General features: G+C 39.6%; 1 protein-coding gene across 3 annotated transcripts; it reads right to left on the reverse strand.

Moving 5' to 3' along the window:
* Positions 1–342: 342 nt before the first annotated feature.
* LOC113904461 (solute carrier family 7 member 13-like) lies at positions 343–16742 on the reverse strand. 3 transcript variants are annotated; one of them, XM_027561641.1, is made up of 5 exons: positions 15947–16742; positions 13638–13769; positions 5884–6027; positions 5666–5781; positions 343–866 (listed from the first exon to the last, which is right to left on the reverse strand). In XM_027561641.1, the coding sequence occupies exons 1-5, from the start codon at positions 16629–16631 to the stop codon at positions 573–575; spliced, it is 1371 nt and encodes a 456-aa protein (XP_027417442.1). In that variant the 5' UTR covers positions 16632–16742; the 3' UTR covers positions 343–572. The 3 variants fall into 3 exon arrangements, with proteins under 3 accessions (XP_027417442.1, XP_027417441.1, XP_027417443.1); XM_027561640.1 differs by having other exon boundaries at positions 5666–6027; XM_027561642.1 differs by lacking the exon at positions 343–866 and adding an exon at positions 980–1340 and having other exon boundaries at positions 5666–6027.
* Between the last annotated feature and the right edge of the window lie 1785 nt (positions 16743–18527).

The raw sequence follows: 18527 nt of genomic DNA on the forward strand, positions 1-18527 counted from the left end.
CTGAGAACCCAAACTGAGACCGGCTATCAACGGAGATGCCCTCTACAGGGATGTGTACTGACAGCCCACTCACTTACTCACTCACTTGCCTGTGCATTCAGATATTTATTTTATAGGTTGTCTATTTTTATGCACACACTGCCTTAGGGAGAGACTATACAAATTTAAATAAATGAAATGTAATTAAAAAAAATTAAATAGCTAAGGAATAATCCTTACCTTTGGGGAGCTCACTGTCTTTAGGGAAAAAGTAAGTAGACAATTAAAAAAGAGTGTGGACTCTGACATATTAATAATAAACTCAGAATCATTAATGCACAAAGAGGGACATCTACTACAGTCTTGGGAAATTGGGCCTCAGCATGCTTTATTGGAGAAGTAAGGTTTCTGTTACAAACAGCAAGAGCTAAAGTGTTAACGTTCTGGACACCAAGTATTTTGCGCTGGTTGTGTGTTACATGTGCGGCATGCGTACAAATACACATACGGAATAGTATATGTATTAGGAATATTCTAGTTGAAAGAGAAAGATGCTCTTAATGTCAATCATTTGCCAAATATGCATACTGTATTTATTCTTTTTTGGTCGCAGTTGCAGGTGGATTTTTCTGTACATTTCCTCCTGTTGAAATATATTCATCAGTGTCATCAGTAGGTGAAACATTTAGTAGTAACTGTAAAAAGCAGGTTATCTTGTTGAAATATGTAGACCCCAAATTAAAATGCACAAAAGGCAAATAAAACAGAAGTCCACTGAGGATAAAAAGAATAACGTAGATATGGTACATCTGAGGAGCCTTGATGATGGGCGTCAAAACCAAGAACAAAGACATGGCCATGGTTCCAAACACAAACGGCAAACGTGCCTGAGAACAAACATAGGCTTGTATTAGAGTGGCCTTGGAGTGGGGTCGCAAAGGGTTGGACACGACTGAGCGACTGAGCTGAACTGGAAGTTACTACAAATAATAGAGTAAAATATTTTATATACAGACATTTGTTTAATATGGAGGAAGTTGGTTTCATTGATAAAAAAATATTTACCTACCAGGTCTTCCTTAGTTTTATATAAGAGAAAACAGTCTGCTGGGAATCTCCTCAGAGTGTGAAACAGCAGAAGTGAAAGCCTTTTCCTAATAATGTCAACACTTTGCTCTCCCTTTGATCTTTTTCATAAGTCCATGCCACTTGTCCATTCAGCTCTCTTTATCTCTTTTGTCTGTGTGGGTCTTCCTCGCTGCGTGCAAGGTTTTTCTGGTTCTGGCGAATAGGGTCTGCTCTCTCGTTGCAGTGTGTGGGCTTCTTATTGTGGAGACTTCTCTGCTTGCAGGGCACTGGCTCTAAGACACACAGGTTTCAGGCAGTTTGGCACACAGGCTCAGTGGCACAGCTCGTGGGCTCCAGCACACAGGCTTAGTGGCCTTGTGGCATATAGAATCTTCCTGGACCAGGTATCGAACCTGTGTCCTCTGCATTGGCAGACAGATTCTTAACTACTGGACCACCAGGGAAGTCCCACTCAGGTCTCTTGAATAACGACCCTCGGAAACATTCCATACTACTACCATAGAGCATTTTTTTCATCATAAATTTTTTCTTTTTCTTTTCAAGCAATATCAAAATTAATATTTTTGTACCTCAATTTAATATTATTCATAATGATGTAATACACAACCTATATATAACATAATACCCACTCGAGTGTTCTTGCCTGGAGAATCCCAGGGACGGGGGAGCCTGGTGGGCTGCCGTCTATGGGGTTGCACAGAGTCGGACATGACTGAAGCGACTTAGCAGCAGCAGCAGCATATAACCTAATATGACAGACATTATTTTTTGGGGCTCCAAAATCACTGCAGATGGTGACTTCAGCCACGAAATTAAAAGACGCTTGCTCCCTAGAAGGAAAGTTATGACCAACCTAGATCAGATCAGACCAGATCAGTCGCTCAGTCGTGTCCGACTCTTTGTGACCCCATGAATTGCAGCATGCCAGGCCTCCCTGTCCATCACCAACTCCCGGAGTTCACTCAGACTCACGTCCACCGAGTCAGTGATGCCATCCAGCCATCTCATCCTCTGTCGTCCCCTTCTCTTCCTGCCCCCAATCCGCCCCCAGCATCAGAGTCTTTTCCAATGAATCAACTCTTCGCATGAGGTGGCCAAAGTACTGGAGTTTCAGCTTTAGCAGCATTCCTTCCAAAGAAATCCCAGGGCTGATCTCCTTCAGCATGGACTGGTTGGATCTCCTTGCAGTCCAAGGGACTCTCAAGAGTCTTCTCCAACACCACAGTTCAAAAGCATCAATTCTTCAGCGCTCAGCCTTCTTCACAGTCCAACTCTCACATCCATACATGACCACAGGAAAAACCATAGCCTTGACTAGACAAACCTTTGTTGGCAAAGTAATGTCTCTGCTTTTGAATATGCTATCTAGGTTGATCATAACTTTCCTTCCAAGGAGTAAGCGTCTTTTAATTTCATGGCTGCAGTCACCATCTGTAGTGATTTTGGAGCCCAGAAAAATAAAGACAGCATATTAAAAAGTAGAGACATCACTTTGCCAACAAAGGTCCGTCTAGTCAAAGCAATGGTTTTTCCAGTAGTCATGTATGGATGTGAGAGATGGACTATAAAGAAAACTGAGCGCCGAAGAACTGATGCTTTTAAACTGTGGTGTTGGAGAAGACTCTTGAGAGTTCCTTGGACTGCAAGGAGATCCAACCAGTCCATCCTAAAGGAAATCATTCTGAATATTCATTGGAAGGACTGATGCTGAAGCTGAAACTCCAATACTTTGGCCACCTGATGAGAAGAACTGACTCACTGGAAAAGACCCTGATGCTGGGAAAGATCAGAAGGAGAAGGGGATGACAGAGGATAAGATGGTTGGAATGCATCACCAACTCAATGAGTTTGAGTAACTCATGACATGAGTTTGTGTAAACTCCGGGAGTTGGTGATGGACAGGGAGACCTGGCGGGCTGCAGTCCATGGGGTTGCAAAGAGCTGGACAAGACTGAGCTACTGAACTGAACTGAACCTATATATAATTCCTTTGGGGAACGTTTTATCGTAAAAGGACCACAGGGTTGGATTCATTTTCTCTGATCTTCACTTTTCCCTTAATATCGATCTTAGCAATGTATATTTTTCAGATTTTTTGTGTATCTTAATTTAGATAATTAAAGAATACACAAACATGGAAATTTATATATAATTAAAGAGTAGTAATTGCAAAAGTAAAATGCTTAGTTAAATGCTGTTGATCCTTGCCTATAACTGTATTTTGTGTAACTCCTCTCTCTCCTATTAGACCAAGAAGTTATTGATGCATTATTAATGGGCATTTTATCCGTCTATCTTTAAAGTGTTTAGACTAGTGTTTTTTACATAGTAGTTCCTTAGTAGTTGCTTCAGTAGTTATTGGATCATTAAGTGACTCAGATGCAAGATTATCATTATCTTTCCTTTTTTTCAATTTTGAAATGTGGATTTCTGGTCCTCATCCTAAGCATTAGAATCCACAGGGGTGATGTCTAGGAAACTGAGTTTATACAGAAACTCGAAAGGAATTCTTTTTTTCACAGTAGACTTTAAAAATCTTAGTTATTAAACTCTGTTGGTTTTCCTTTTTCACCTTCTAGTCGACCCTGCACCTTTGTGTACTGCTGAGGTATTTCTGTGGGTATTCTGGTGCATCCTTTTACCTTATACAAGGTCCGTAATAAAAGAGGCCCCTTGATTTATTTAGAATATTATGCACTGATAAAACAATGATCATTTGAAACATACCCCCCTTAAAAATGACTTATAGGCCTAACAATAAAAGGTGATATAGCAAGTTATGCATGCCGTAAGCCTTTTAACTGACTAAGTGACTAACCACTAACTTAGCTTCTAGCAGCCTACATGAAAAGGGAAGCATGATCTTACAGTCTAAGTACTGAAGCTAAGCAGGACCCTGTGGAACTCCTTGGTACAAAAGCCTTTCTGTGTCCCCCATTTCTTATTTGTAGGAAACAGGCTTCATTTGGTCTCCAATACCTTCCCTGAGTTCCAAAGCACAGTTCAAACAGTCAGTTCAAACACTGGAGTGGGTTGCCATTTCCTTCTCCAATGCATGGAAGTGAAAAGTGAAAGCGAAGTCGCTCAGTTGTGTCCTACTCTTCATGACCCCATGGACTGTAGCCTACAGGCTCGTCCAGCCATGGGATTTTCCAGGCAAGAGTACTGGAGTGGGGTGCCATTGCCTTCTCCAAGGGATATGCCTAGCAATATCTTTGAGCTCTTCTGCAGAACTAAGAGTCGGACACGATTGAGCGACTTCAGTTTCACTTTTCACTCCCATGCATTGGAGAAGGAAATGGCAACCCACTCCAGTGTTCTTGCCTGGAGAATCCCAGGGACGGGGGAGCCTGGTGGGCTGCCATCTATGGGATCGCACAGAGTCGGACATGAGTGAAGCGACTTAGCAGCAGCAGCAGCAGCGGAACTAAAACCACCACCAGATGGAAGACTTTTAACTGCTTGATGAAGCATTCTTCATTCCAGAGAGAGAGTGCCTCAGAGAGAAAGTCATCACGAAACCCCCAGATGTCAGAGGATATTTGGACTGAAGGAAGGCAGGCCCTGCAGGCCCCCTGACCCTTATCAGCAACCCTGTCCCTCCACTATAAGATTCCTCACAGCTCTCTTGACTTCAGGTTGGGGCACAGTCTTGAGGGCATTAGCCCACTGTGGCCCCCGTTGCCTGGCAAAGCAATATAGCTGTTCTTTTCTACTTCATCCAAACTCTGTCTCCAAGATTCTGTTTGATACCAGTGTGTACAGGCTGATTTTTGGTATCAGGATCTGTAAAGAAAATTAAATACTCTGCCTAGAAACACAAGTATTTTTGATATAAATATTAGAACTAATTTTCTTTGGTGGGTCTAACACAGTAGCATAATGTAAAAATAAACCATTTAATCTCTTTGCAGTAAGTATAGGAATGAGTTGCTGGAGGTTGTTTGGTTAAACAGAATATTGGGTACATCCACAATATTGATGGATGGGTTATAGTAGACAATTAGAAGAAAAAAATTTTCCATAAGCTTATATGAAACATTTCAAATGCAGTTAAGGTAGACAGAGGTTTTGGTGGTTTGAGGAATTAACAGAGTACTTATACCTCAGTCAATCTTTCATAGATACTCTGTCTCTGAGGTGAGATTTTAAAAGATGAATGAGTTTGCAACTATACTACATCACAAATACCTAGAGTGTAGCTCTTCCGTATTGGCCATTAAAGCTGGAGACTTATACATTGATAGACATTTAAATAGATAAGCCTGAAAAGCCCTAGGCAAGCCTACAAGGTAATCTAAGGTAGTACCATTAAGAGGACACTCAAATAATCATTGGCCCTGGACGCTGGTCAGTCTCATACACCGAGACTGAGTACAGACTCATTATGCATCCCACATATGGTCCCTCTTGACTCAAGTTTCACTAGTTGTAATATAATAGAATATCCTAAATATAAAATCTATTCTCAAATGTTCCTAAAATGGGGTCACAGTGGGTTAAAAAGATTTTTTACGTAGATATAAGAAAAAAGTATTAAAAGTACAAAATGCTCTTTAAAAAGATATAGGATTTTTTTTTTCTTGGTTTGACTTACCTTGTAAGGTCTGGATAGGTTGGGCTCCTGGAATCTCAGTTTAAGCAAGCCCATCATCATTAGCCCAAGTTGAATCCAGTCTGTGAATCCCACATAATTTATTAAAAGGATTAAGTCTGAGGGAATAATTAAGATGGAGGCAAAGATGAGCATCTGAATCACAGCTGCAACTGGACAAGAGTGAATATTCAAAGTTGAGAGGATCAAAGGTAGCTGACCCTCCTGGCTTGCCATACACCATAACCTTGATGTTGAAAATACAGTACAGTTGAGGGAGCTAACTATTGCGGAAGAAACACCAAGGGAAATGGCCCATTGCAAGGAAGGGATTACTCTATCCATCCAAGTGACTGCAACAGCATCTGTAAAAGAGTAGAGAAGCCATTAATTACGCAACTGATGTAATATGTATACTGCATGGTATTTTTAATTAGCTTAGAAAGTATTAAATTATAATTGTAGCAAAGACAAAGGACTGGTGTAAGTAGCAGGTTGAACTGACAAAGTTTTCTAAGAATCACAAATGAGTCTTGGATTTTGTCAAATGCATTTTACGACTCTCTTAATATAATCTGATTTTTGTCTGTTATCATATTAATATAGTAAAATATTAATTGCTTTTGGGATGCTGAACCAACCAATGATAAAGCTCACTTGTTCATCATGTATGCTCCTTTTTATGTGTTGCTGGACTCAGTTTACCAGTGTTTTTGAGAACTGTGTTACACTGTAGTTCACGGAACAATACATGTTGTATGCAACATGTGTATGTAATTTCTTTCTTTGTGTAAAGAATTTTTCTGGCTTTGGTACCATAGAAATACTGGTTTCATAAAATAAGTTTGGATGTGTCCCCTCTTCCAATTTCTGGAAGAGTTTGTTTAGGAGTGGTATTATTTCTTTCTTAAATGTTTGATGCAATTCATCAGTGAAGCTACTAGGGCCTGGGATTTGACTTGTGGGAAGATTTTAGATTTTTAACTCATTTTTTTAAAAATATAGATTTATTCAGATATTTTTATGTCTTCTGGAGGCAGTTCTGTTAACTCAAGAGTAATAAAAAGTACTCGGTGGCACACAGCACTCTCTTTTCCATGGGCTCTCCCCTTCTCCTCAGCCTCTGGTTGAGGAGAAAGATGACTAGGGGTTGACTGAGGTCTCCCTACCCCGAAGGCTATACCCATCCAAGTAGGCTGGGGAACTTCATGACGGTTCTTAGATATGGGTTCCCAAGTCATCAACAAGCCCGGGACTGTGGAATGAAAGGTCGATTCAGCTAAGGGGATCTGGGTTGAACTCACAGTGCAGAAGGGAAGCCCTCTACCCACAAAAGTTCCTTTGTGAACAAAGCCCTTTGGGTCCACTCAAAGTGTTATAGTTTCATGGCTTCCACTGTTGGCTATTTGTTGGTATTGATATTTTAGGTAGAAGTGTGTGTATAGAGTATAATGGGACACGTGAGTTCCTTCGAAACCCCTTTCCTTTCTCCCTCCTTGTGCCGTTCAGAAAATAATGTTGAATCTCAGTGGGAGAAAGAGCACAGACCTGATGGAAAACTTTAAGGCAGCGATGGTGGTGGTAAAAGATGCAATATCTCAATCTAACTATGATGTGACCAGAGACAAAAGCCACTGGGAGCTGGAGGTTTACAGGGGATTGTTACTAAGTGACCATGTGTCCTCTAGCCCCAGCTGTGGTTGTTCCAGACACTGGGACTGTAATGGAGACACTGTATACATTGATGCCAGTTGATATCCTGTCTCAAACATTGCCAGCACCTCTTTTCTGTTCACTTGCCCCTGAAGACCAAGACTAATTCACATTCATGTGGCAAGGCCTTCAATAGGCTTTCACAGTACCCCACTAGGATTCCTAAACTCCCCTGCTCTTTGCCCCCAGCTGGACTTCAGGATTTTTCAAGAGTGTCTCTGCCATCCAAGATCCAAAATTTATACTATATTGTTCATGATCAGTTAGTTGACAAGTTAAAAGCCTCAGTCTAGAAACATCTGAATTTGTATTATTACACTTTACCAACAGGCTGATCAACCCCGATAAAATTTAGGGTACTGCTTGCCAAGTAAGTTTTCTTGGAAACATGTGGCTAAATTTGCAACACGTAGTCCCTCTGGTAGTAAAAAAAAATTGTCTATGGACCCCTACTACTAAAAAAAGACTCAGCACCATATGAATTCTTCGTGTGTTATAGTTAGCATGTGTCTCACTTGGGATTCTACATAGTCTTCCATATCAGCTAATTCACAGATCAATGTCCTTTAACTGGAGGATCAGATCAGTGGACTGTACTGAAAGCTGTCCAGCGAGCACACTTTCTACCAGTGGGGATCCACAACCATAATTACTGCTTTGACTTAGAAGTTTCTGTGACTGATGATGGTCTTCTGCATTGCAGGCAGATTCTTTACCGTCTGAGCCACGAGGGAAGCCCCTTTTCTATTGCATTTCCTGGCAAAGAGAGGTACCTTATAGCTGGAGGTGGCCTCCTTGATAACAACTATCAGTTAAATTCGTCTTGAAAAAATAATACTAGCTTAGCAAGTAGCACTGGGATATTGTAAAACTGAACACCTGACTTATGGAGGCCTTATGACTTTCCAGCCTGATAATCTCATTTTGGGATGAATCAAATTGAATTCGACTATTGAAAAGGTATGAAGAGCCCCCAAAATCTTATCAGGTGGAAATGGTGTATTCAAGAACACAGCTAGCCTGGCCCAGTGGCTTCTTGGTTTTGCATGAACAAGTGCAAATTACATCCCAGTTTGCTGACTGAAGCAGGGTTGCTGGTTCAGCAGGGCCCTCTGTTCACAAGGGTCCCTGTAAATATCTGGCCATGGGCCACTGACGGTTTAGCTAAGCTGAAGCCCTGTGGTGCCCGCCAGGCTGCTACAGCTGCGAGCCTCAGCACCAGCTATGCAGAATGGAAAATAGACAGGATATTCTACTCAGGAACTGGAGATCAAAATCAGATTATTCAGTCAGCAGCCTTGATTGCTTTCTGTAGTTTATGGCCCCGGAGAGGGGTGTCTTTAGTCTGCCAGCCTGTGGTTTTCCAAGTGACAGACCAAACACCCAGGCCATCAACAATAGTTCATGTCATTAGAAATACAAGCGTGGTTCATCAAGAGGGGAATTGGCCAGAGCTATGAGAATGGGCTTAAGTTCTGTCCATGGAGCCCATTCTCTGATGAGAATAATTAGAATAAAACTGTTGATCGATACTGAACTATTCAGATTGCCGTGACAATGTCTGAATCCATCATCTTTCTAGACATGGAAACACACTGACTATCATATACTGGACAGAAGAAAAAGGACTCCATATTTTTGCTACAGAGGCTAACACGAAATGTTACACTGTGACTTCTGCCAAGATTTGACCATTCGTTCACAGTGAAGGAGGCCACTTGCACAAGATATTGTCCCTGCTCACTTCTGGCAAATTGACTACATTGACTTTTGACCCTCTCTTGGGACGACAGCTAATAGTTGTTGAACTTTTCCAGGTTGCAGTATTGCTGTTCCAATTTGGTCAGCCCTCTGCGGCCACACCACTGTGGCCCTTGAAACTCATCTGTGTTATGTGTTTGGCCATTCACAATGTGACAGCTGTACATCACAAATCACATCAATGTGCTGAAGGCAAAGGTATTCAGTGTATCTTTCATATACACCATTTGAATGCGTCTGATTCTGTTTAATGTTGGATGGCTTCCTCAAAAATCAACCCAGAAATATTTCTGACTCTACCTCTCTCACATCCTTCTGGTCCACACACCTTGGTCAGGTAGTTTGGTCACTGAATAAACCCTAGGGAGTGATCTTCCCTGGTGGCTCAGACAGTAAAGAATCTACCTGCGATGCAAGAGACCCGGGTTCCATCCCTGAGTTGGGAAGATCCCTGGAGAAGGAAATGGCAACCCACTCCAGTATTCTTGCCTGGTGAATCCTGTGGACAGAGGAGCCTGGTGGGCTACAGTTTGTGGGGTCGCAAAGAGTCGGACATGACCAAGTGACTAACACTTTCGCTCTCAGAGAGTGATCACCTACTCTTGGCTGCTTCCTGAGTGATGGTCAGGGAGAATAGCATAGGTAGTTATATATTCCTATTTTGAAAACTCAGGAGGCTTTCCTGATTATTGCTGGATTTTATGCTTCTTCTTTTCCTCACACAGCAACCCCAACCTACCTGGTTGGTTTAGCCTCTGGGCAGCAATATGACCATAAAGAAGCCAAGAGGATTCAAAATCCATTTGGTTCACACGCCTGGGTTCTGTTTTTGGACTGGTGTGGTCATAGATTATAAAGATAATAACCACTTGACTGAGTTCACTCTGTGCTAAGTGCTCTTACAGTGGGAATTGTGGCTTTCTAGAAGGGAATATTTATACTGAAAAATATGGGGATGGAAGGACAACAGTGATCTTCTGTCTTTTAGAGCCATTCCTGGGACCTGTCTTCTGAAGGAAGACTTATAAAAGATTTGGATTCCCTAAGCTTGAGGATCTTCTCCTGTTTGTGGAGATATCACTTGGCCTTCCTTGCTTTGTCTTTTGGGAATCAGGGTTTGGGGAACAGCATAAATGACATTCTAGCTACTGCTATTATATGAAAAATAAATTGCCTTTATCTCCATCGCCAGCATCCATGAAACTGTGCCCAACTACCTTATGAGGGGGTTAAATCTCAAGCTTTTCATAGTTGTTGAGAGTCTTGTGATTTCTTCCTTGACCCACTGGTTATTTAGAAGTCTGTTGTTTAATTTTCAAATATGTGAGGTTTCTCAAGTTACATTCTGTTGTTGGTTTCTATTGTGCATCTATTGCTGTTGAAGGAAGTGTTTTATATGATAGAAATATTAAATTTTTTGAGACTTGTTTTATATCCTGAAATTATGTCTATCCTAGGGAAAGTCCCATAAGTGCTTGAATAAATATATATTCTGCTTCTGTTTGGTGGAGCATTCTATAAATGTCAATTAGATCAGTTTGATTGATAGTGGTGTGCAGATCTTCTATATCCTTATTGATTTTCTATCTAGTTATTGAGTGATATACTGACATCTGCAACTATAGTTGCTGAATTGTCTATTTCTCCTTTTAGTTACATTAGTATGGCTTCATGTATTCTGGGGCTGTGTTTTTAGAGGTGTATGCATTTATAATTGTTATATCTTCTTCATGCATTGATCATTTTATTAATATCATTACAAAATACCTTTCTTTGTCTCTAGTAATCTTTTAGTCTTTAAGTTATTTTGTCTTAATAATATTACTATTCTAGTTTTCTTACAGTTAATGTTTGCATGATAAACTTTTCCATTCTTTTACTTTGTACTTGATTGTGTTTTGAATCTAAAGTGTGTCTCATATAGACAGCATATAGTTGGATAATTTTATTCAGTATGACAACCTCTGCCTTTTATTGTTGTGTTTGTATATTCTCATTTAACATTACTGATATTGTCGTATTTACTATGTCACTTTGCTATTTGTTTTTTATGTCTTATGTATTTTTGTTCTTTTGTTCTTCTATTTTATTGTTTATTTTTATTTTATTTATTATTATATTTTATCATTTATTTCTTGTTTATTTTATCTATTTATTGTTAAGTAGATTTTTTTTTTTCTATACCATATGGCCTTTGGGATCTTAGTCCCTTAACCAGGAATCTAACCTGGGTCCTGGCAGGGAAAGTGCCTAACCACTGGACTGCTAGGGAATTCCCTAAAGAGATATTCTTAATGTGCCATTTAATTCCTCTGTTGATTTGTTCAGTTATTTTCTTAGTAGTTGTTCTGGTAATTACAGAATCCACCTTTAATCCAAATCAATTTCCAGTTACTTTCAGTTAAAATATGACAACTTTGCTACTATGGCTCATTTCCTTCTCTTTTCTTTGTGCTATTACTGTCATATATGTTATATTTATATGTTTAATAAACCCTACATTTAAGTTTCAGAGTTATTATCTAAAATAATCTAAGATATTTTTAAAGAATTCAAAAAATGTGTGTATACACCTATGGATTCTTTTATATTTATCCATATATTTAATATTTCTGGTTCTTTTTCTTCCTTCCCTTTGATCCAAGTTACTTTCTTTCAGTCTGAAGAATTTCCTTCAGTAAGTCTTCTAGCAATGAATTCTTTCAGTTTTTGTTAGAGTACCTTCACATACATTTTCACATTCATTATTACTACTAATATGTGAAATGAATCAATAATATACACTCATTTTACTTTTTACATTTTTTAAAAATTGCAGTATTAGTTGACTCGGAATATTGTGTTACTTTTTTGATGTACAGCAAAGCAATTCAATTATATATATATATATATTTTCCAGATTCTTTTCCATTATAGGTTATTATAAGATATTGAATATTGTTCCCTAAGCTATATAGTAAATCCTTGTTGTTTATCTATTTTATGTGTAGTGGTATTTGTTAACACCATACTCCTAATTTATTCCTTCCCCCTTTCTCCTTTGGTAACCATAATTTTGTTTTCTATGCCCATGAGTTTGTTATCTGTTTTGTAAAATAAATTCATTTGTGTGGTTTTTTAGATTCCACAAATAAGTGATATCATATAATATTTGTCTTTCTGTGTCTGACTAACTTTACTCAGTATGATAATCTCACATCCATTCATGTTACTGCAAATGGCAATATTTCATTCTACTTTATGGCTGTGAGTGTCTATCTGGGGCTTCTCAGGTGGCACAGTGGTAAAAAATCTGCCTGCCAGTGCAGGAGACACAGGAGACACGAGTTAGATCCCTGGATTGAGAAGATCCCCTGGTGTAAAAAATGGCTGTATCCTTGCCTAGAAAATTCCATGGACAGAGGAACCTGGGGGGCTACAGTCCATGGATTCACAGAGTCAGACTTGACTGAGCACACACACACAGTATTTATCTATCTATTTACTGCATCTTCTCTATCCATTCATCTGTTGATGGACACCTAGGTTGCATGCATGATACTCTAAGTAGTGTCATTTTGGAGTTGAGATAATTGGGGAGCATCAAGCTTGGATGTAGGATAAACCTTATTTTTCTTTTCAATGAAAGCCTATTACTGATTTTCTTTTATTTTTCTGATAACTGAAAGTGTGAAGTTTAACAAATATTTATTTCATTAATATATTTATATAGATATTTAAGTTCAATTGAAAATTGAGCTTCTTTCAATTTGTCTATTTTTAGAGCAAAAAATCAGTTTCTGCACTATAAGTAATTTTTTAAAATCTGAAAAAAATCTGAATAGTTTTTATGATAAACTGAAATTCTGTCTCTTATATATATATATATATATATATATATATATATATGGAGAAGGCAGTGGCAACCCACTCCAGTACTCTTGCCTGGAAAATCCCATGGACAGAGGAGCCTGGTGGGCTGCCGTCTATGGGGTCGCACAGAGTCGGACACGACTGAAGCACCTTAGCAGCAGCATATATATATATATATGGAAGGATTCATGTCCACTTCACTAATAGGAAAATTTAGGTACTCAAGCTCTGTATAGATTTGGGGGATATGTCTGAAGACAAAGTGTATGAGTTATATTTCCTGGAGGCAAATGCTGACCCAGAGCACCCACCTGCTCCTTATGAAGTATATCTCAAGAGGCTTTGATAAGTAGTCTCATATTTTGTATTCTACTCTGTCCATTGTGTTCTGCCTTTTTTTCCTTTTATATTTCTTAGTGTTTTCCATATTTTTGGCTGCTAGACCTTACCCTTTACTATATGCTCTAAAGAAATTGCTTGACCTTTTGAACGTCTACCTTTAAATAAATAGGTAAGTAAATAACCCAGACGTGAACCAAATTAGCCTAATTCTCTTGAAATGTGCAAAAAGACCCACTGTATACTCAAAACTCCCTTTATTCAGGACAATGAAACAGAGTGTCTTCCTTCTGGCTCCGTGCAACCATACCTGAGGACATGATTTCCTTTGGGGTCAGGACGGCTAGGTAGGAAACATTAACCAGTAAGTAGATCAGGGCCACGAGGGTAAGTGCAGTGACCACACATTTGGGGATATTCTCACTAGGGCTTTTCAACTCTCCTGCAAAAAAAAAAGTGCCACTCAGAAAAAATGACTAATCGGATCATCTTTGGAAGTAGCTTCATTATAACATACAATAACTAAAAGAAACAGACATGACTACACACAGCAAGAGTTGAATGCTTACTTACCAAGTTTAGACAAAGTATTAACTTTAGCAGCAATGGAATTTTGCTGAACTCTGGGTTTTACTCTTGTATCTTTGATGTGCCCAACATAAACTTTTTGGATAAGAGAACAACTCAGAAAACCTGGATTCTAGGCCAGGAGGACTGGAGCAAATATTCCCTTACCATACGGCCAACACTATAGAAGTACACGTTTGTGTTAATGAAGTGTTGGAATAGCTCCTCTGTTAATCTGGTCACCACAGTCTAGGACATTAGGGTAGATTCTCCTGCTCTTTTCACTCCTTGGGTTAAGTTTCTAGACTAGCTAAATCTTAGATTAAACTTGACTGTATATTGCCAACACCAGTTTGACACAGATGTTTAACTACTTGGAAAATTTTTAACTTACAGTATGCAACTCCCTCAAAATAATTCACATGTATTAAAAAGAAAAATTTAAAGAACATAAAGATTTAGAGAAAAAAAGCTCAGGTACATATTTATCTAAACCTTGAGATGGAGAAAGACTTTTCAAGTATGGAGATAATGAAAAGTTAAAAGATAGTTTAATACTTGTAGGTATTAAACTTCTAGTGTTTAAGACTGAAATTTTTAAAACTTATGAACAAAATGAAAAAAAAAAAAAAGCCAAACAACAGGGACTTCACTGGTGGTCCAATGGTTAAGAATCCACCCGGAAATGCAGGAGACAGGGGTTTGATCCTTGCCAGGGAGCTAAGATCCCACATGCTGCAGGGCAACTAGTCCACACGCTTTAGCTACTGAGCCCGCATGCCCAGCTAGAGCGCCCATACACCACAAAAGACCCTGCAGGCCGCAACTAACACTTGACAGACAGGTTAATGATAGCAAACTAAGAAAGCCATTTACCTGTCTTACAAGGAGGAAATTGGTCATTAACATTTGCAAAACTCTGCCCTCTCACTGGAGAAGGCAATCGCACCCCACTCCAGTACTCTTGCCTGGAAAATCCCACGGATAGAGGAGCCTGGTAGGCTGCAGTCCATGGGGTCGCTGGGAGTCGAACACGACTGAGCGACTTCACTTTCACTTTTCACTTTCATGCATTGGAGAAGGAAGTGGCACCCCACTCCAGTGTTCTTGCCTGGAGAATCCCAGGGATGGGGGAGCCTGGTGGGCTGCCAACTATGGGGTCCCACAGAGTTGGACACGATTGAAGCGACTTAGCAGCAGCAGCAGCCCTCTCACTAGACATTGAAGAAAAAATGAGTTCTGAAGTTTTATTTTCACAACTTTAAGTGACTAAAGAATGAAAAAGGTTTGATGACTTCAGGTGCCATCATTTTAATTCACACTAATAGACATTTGTAAAGCTTTTCTGGGCTGCAATTTGACAATATTTCTTAAGACATTTCTAAATATTTATATGGTTCACTTAGTAATTTTACTAAGATTTTTCAAGACTTTTTTCCTAACAAAACAATGAGAGATCCACAAAGGTTTATATAAAAGGATGCTGATTGGAACAATAACTATACAATTTCAAAGTGAAAAACTAGAAAAAATTCTGGTATCCAACAATGGGAGATGCTTGAAAAATGGTCAAATTGCATATGATAAAATGTTGTGTATTCATTTAAAAGCATTTATATTTAATAATATTTATGAATTCTCACTATGTGCTTTAAGTAGAACAAATGATGGGTATATGTACAAGTGTGACCTGCATGTGTGTACATACGAGATAATTGGTAATCTTCATTTTAGTTTATATTTTCTAAATTTTAATTTTTCTCTGATGAGCTTCTGCTATTAAAATATTTGTTCAGTAAAAAAAGTTGTTGTTGAGTCCTTAAGCTGTATTAGTTCTACACTTACTTGTTTTAATTTGTAAACACCCAGAAAATATTTTGCTTTCCAAAGCTAGAAAACCACATTTGTAGAGAGTTTAGTGCATTTCCACCCACCTGATAGAAGAGAGACACACATTATAGAGAAATAATGTGTTTCTTAGAATTAAGCTGATTAACCCTTGTATGTTTATAGCCTGGTGGAGCTCTTTATAATTTAAAAAAGTAATTTTACCTGCTATTCGGACAAGGACTCCCCAACCAGAATATGCAAACAATCCTTGTAAGAAGGCTTCTGCAATCTGTGAAGCATCCGGAACGTCAGCATCGAAAGCTTTCTCAAACCTGGCCAGGTTCTCTCTTCTTCCTCTCACCAACAGCACGATTCCAGTTACAGAGACGAAGCCGAGAACTGTCATTTTGACAGCCGTACTGACAGTCTGAAACCACGTCACCTCCTTCACTCCCCGAGCATTCAGGATTCCCAAGCACCACAAGATAGCCAATGCCAAACATTTCTTTGGCATCTCAGGAACAAAACACCCAGGATAGAAAGGCTGCGTAATGTAGCCCGCCAGCATCAAGCTGCGGGCAGCAATTCCTGCGGGAGTACTGAATAGATTGATCCAGAGGTAGGAGAAAGCAACAAAGGGCCCAAGAGACCTTTTGAGGAAATAATACTGTGCTCCGCTTCTAGGGAAGGTGGTCCCCAGCTCCGCGTGACTCAGGGCAGCCAGCATAGACACCACGGCACAAGCAGCCCAAATGCTTAGGGACACCCCCACGTTGAGTGAAGAGTATTTTAACACCCCTTTAGGAGTGATAAATATTCCCGCACCTATGATGATACTGAATAAAAAAATTGTCCCATGGAAATATCCTATTACCCGCCGTAGCTGAGTGCTTTCTCCCACCTTCATTTTCTCAAGTCTGACACTTAATGTCCAAAGCTAACATAAATTCACTGTTTCCTCTGTGACACTTGTGATCTTACAGTTAAATGCTTTGGTTCCCTCCTCTTCTCTTCCTCAAATAGACTTCCTCACAGCCCTTAGCATAATAGTAAAAAAAAAAAAGTTAACTTGTAAAGTTAATTAAACTAAAGTTTATGAGATCTTAAAATTAGGGTTAAAACGTTTTACTGTTAAACATTTAAAAAGTTAAACACAATTGAACAAGTTAGACACAGCTAATTGGGAATAAGAGATAAAAACTTCCCAGTCAGGTTTTTTCTATGGATATGTAACCACATTCATTTTGATCCTTAAACAAGTAATTCTTTAAAACTTTGTACTGTAAGGAAGATTGCAAAGAATGACAAAAATACAAGGTCTGAATCATAAGTTTGCCCCTTGTTAGCAGATCTTGGTTTGAATCACACACACACACCTGCCACTTACTAGAAAATCCACATCACTTGTTTTTTTTTGAAAAATGGGACTGATAATCCTTATCTTATTTTTTATTTAATAGAATTAAATAAGGTAATTTATTGATGAAGCAAATTCTAGCACAGGGCTCCTAGTACTATACCTAACATAGTTTGCATGTGTGCGCACGTGCGTATGACCCTTGGACTGCTGCCCACAAGCTCCTCCATCCACGGGATTGTCCAGGAAAGAGTACTGGAGTGGGTTGCCATTTCCTCCTTCAGGGGATCTTCCTGACCCAGGGATCAAACCCACATCTTCTGCATCTCCTCCATGGGCAGGCTTATTTTTTTTACCACTGAGCCAGCTGGGAAGCCCCACCTAACATAATTTAGGGATCCATAAAGTTAGTTTTATCATTTGGTTATTTTCAGTTCAGTTCAGTTCAGTTCAGTCCCTCAGTCATTTCCAACCAACTCTTTGTGACCCCATGGACAGCAGCACGCCAGGCGTCCCTGTCCATCACCAACTCCCAGAGTTTACCCAAACTCACATCCGTTGAGTCAGTGATGCCATCCAACCATCTCATCCTCTGTCGTCCCCTTCTCTTCCTGCCCTCAATCTTTCCCAGCATCAGGGTCTTTTCAAATGAGTCAGCTCTTTGCATCAGGTGGCCAAAGTATTGGAGTTTCAGCTTAAATATCCGTCCTTCCAAATAATATTCAAGACTGATTTTCCTTAGGATGGACTGGCTGGATCTCCTTGCAGTCCAAGGGACTCTCAAGAGTCTTCTCCAACACCACAGTTCAAAAGCATCCATTCTTCAATGCTCAGCTTTCTTTATAGACTCTCACATCCATACATAACCACTGGAATAACCATAGCCTTGACTAGATGGACCTTTGTTGGCAAAGTAATGCCTCTGCTTTTTAATATGCTATCTAGGTTGGTCATGACTTTCCTTCCAAGGAGTAAAGCGACTTGTAATTTCATGGCGGCAGTCACCATCTGCAGTGATTTCGGAGCCCCCCAAAATAAAGTCTGTCACTGTTTCCACTGTCTCCCCATCTATTTGCCATGAAATGATGGGACCAGATGCCATGATCTTAGTTTTCTGAATGTTGAGCTTTAAGCCAAAATTTTTCACTCTCCTCCTTCACTTTCATCAAGAGGCTCTTTAGTTCTTCTTCACTTTTTGCATAAGGGTGGTGTCATCTGCATATCTGAGGTTATTGATATTTCTCCCGGCAATCTTGATTCCAGCTTGTGTTTCATCTAGCCCAACTTTCTCATGATGTACTCTGTATATAAGTTAGATAAGCAGGGTGACCATATACAGCCTTGACGAACTCCTTTTCCTATTTGGAACCAGTCTGTTGTTCCATGTCCAGTTCTAACTGTTGCTTCCTGACCTGCATACAGATTTCTCAAGAGGCAGGTCAGGTG

This window comes from Bos indicus x Bos taurus, chromosome 14, assembly GCF_003369695.1.
Source record: "Bos indicus x Bos taurus breed Angus x Brahman F1 hybrid chromosome 14, Bos_hybrid_MaternalHap_v2.0, whole genome shotgun sequence".
Classification (NCBI taxonomy): Eukaryota; Metazoa; Chordata; class Mammalia; order Artiodactyla; family Bovidae; genus Bos; species Bos indicus x Bos taurus.

Bases quoted from the DNA above. Each gene is read 5' to 3' on its own strand.
- LOC113904461 (XM_027561640.1), bottom strand. From the start codon at position 16,631: ATGAAGGTGGGAGAAAGCACTCAGCTACGGCGGGTAATAGGATATTTC. The intron at 6,028-13,637 runs GTATGGTTGCAC...ACTCTTTTACAG, and splicing joins AAAGGAAATCATGTCCTCAG to ATGCTGTTGCAGTCACTTGG. The intron at 867-5,665 runs GTAAGTCAAACC...GTTTGTTCTCAG, and splicing joins ACCTATCCAGACCTTACAAG to GCACGTTTGCCGTTTGTGTT.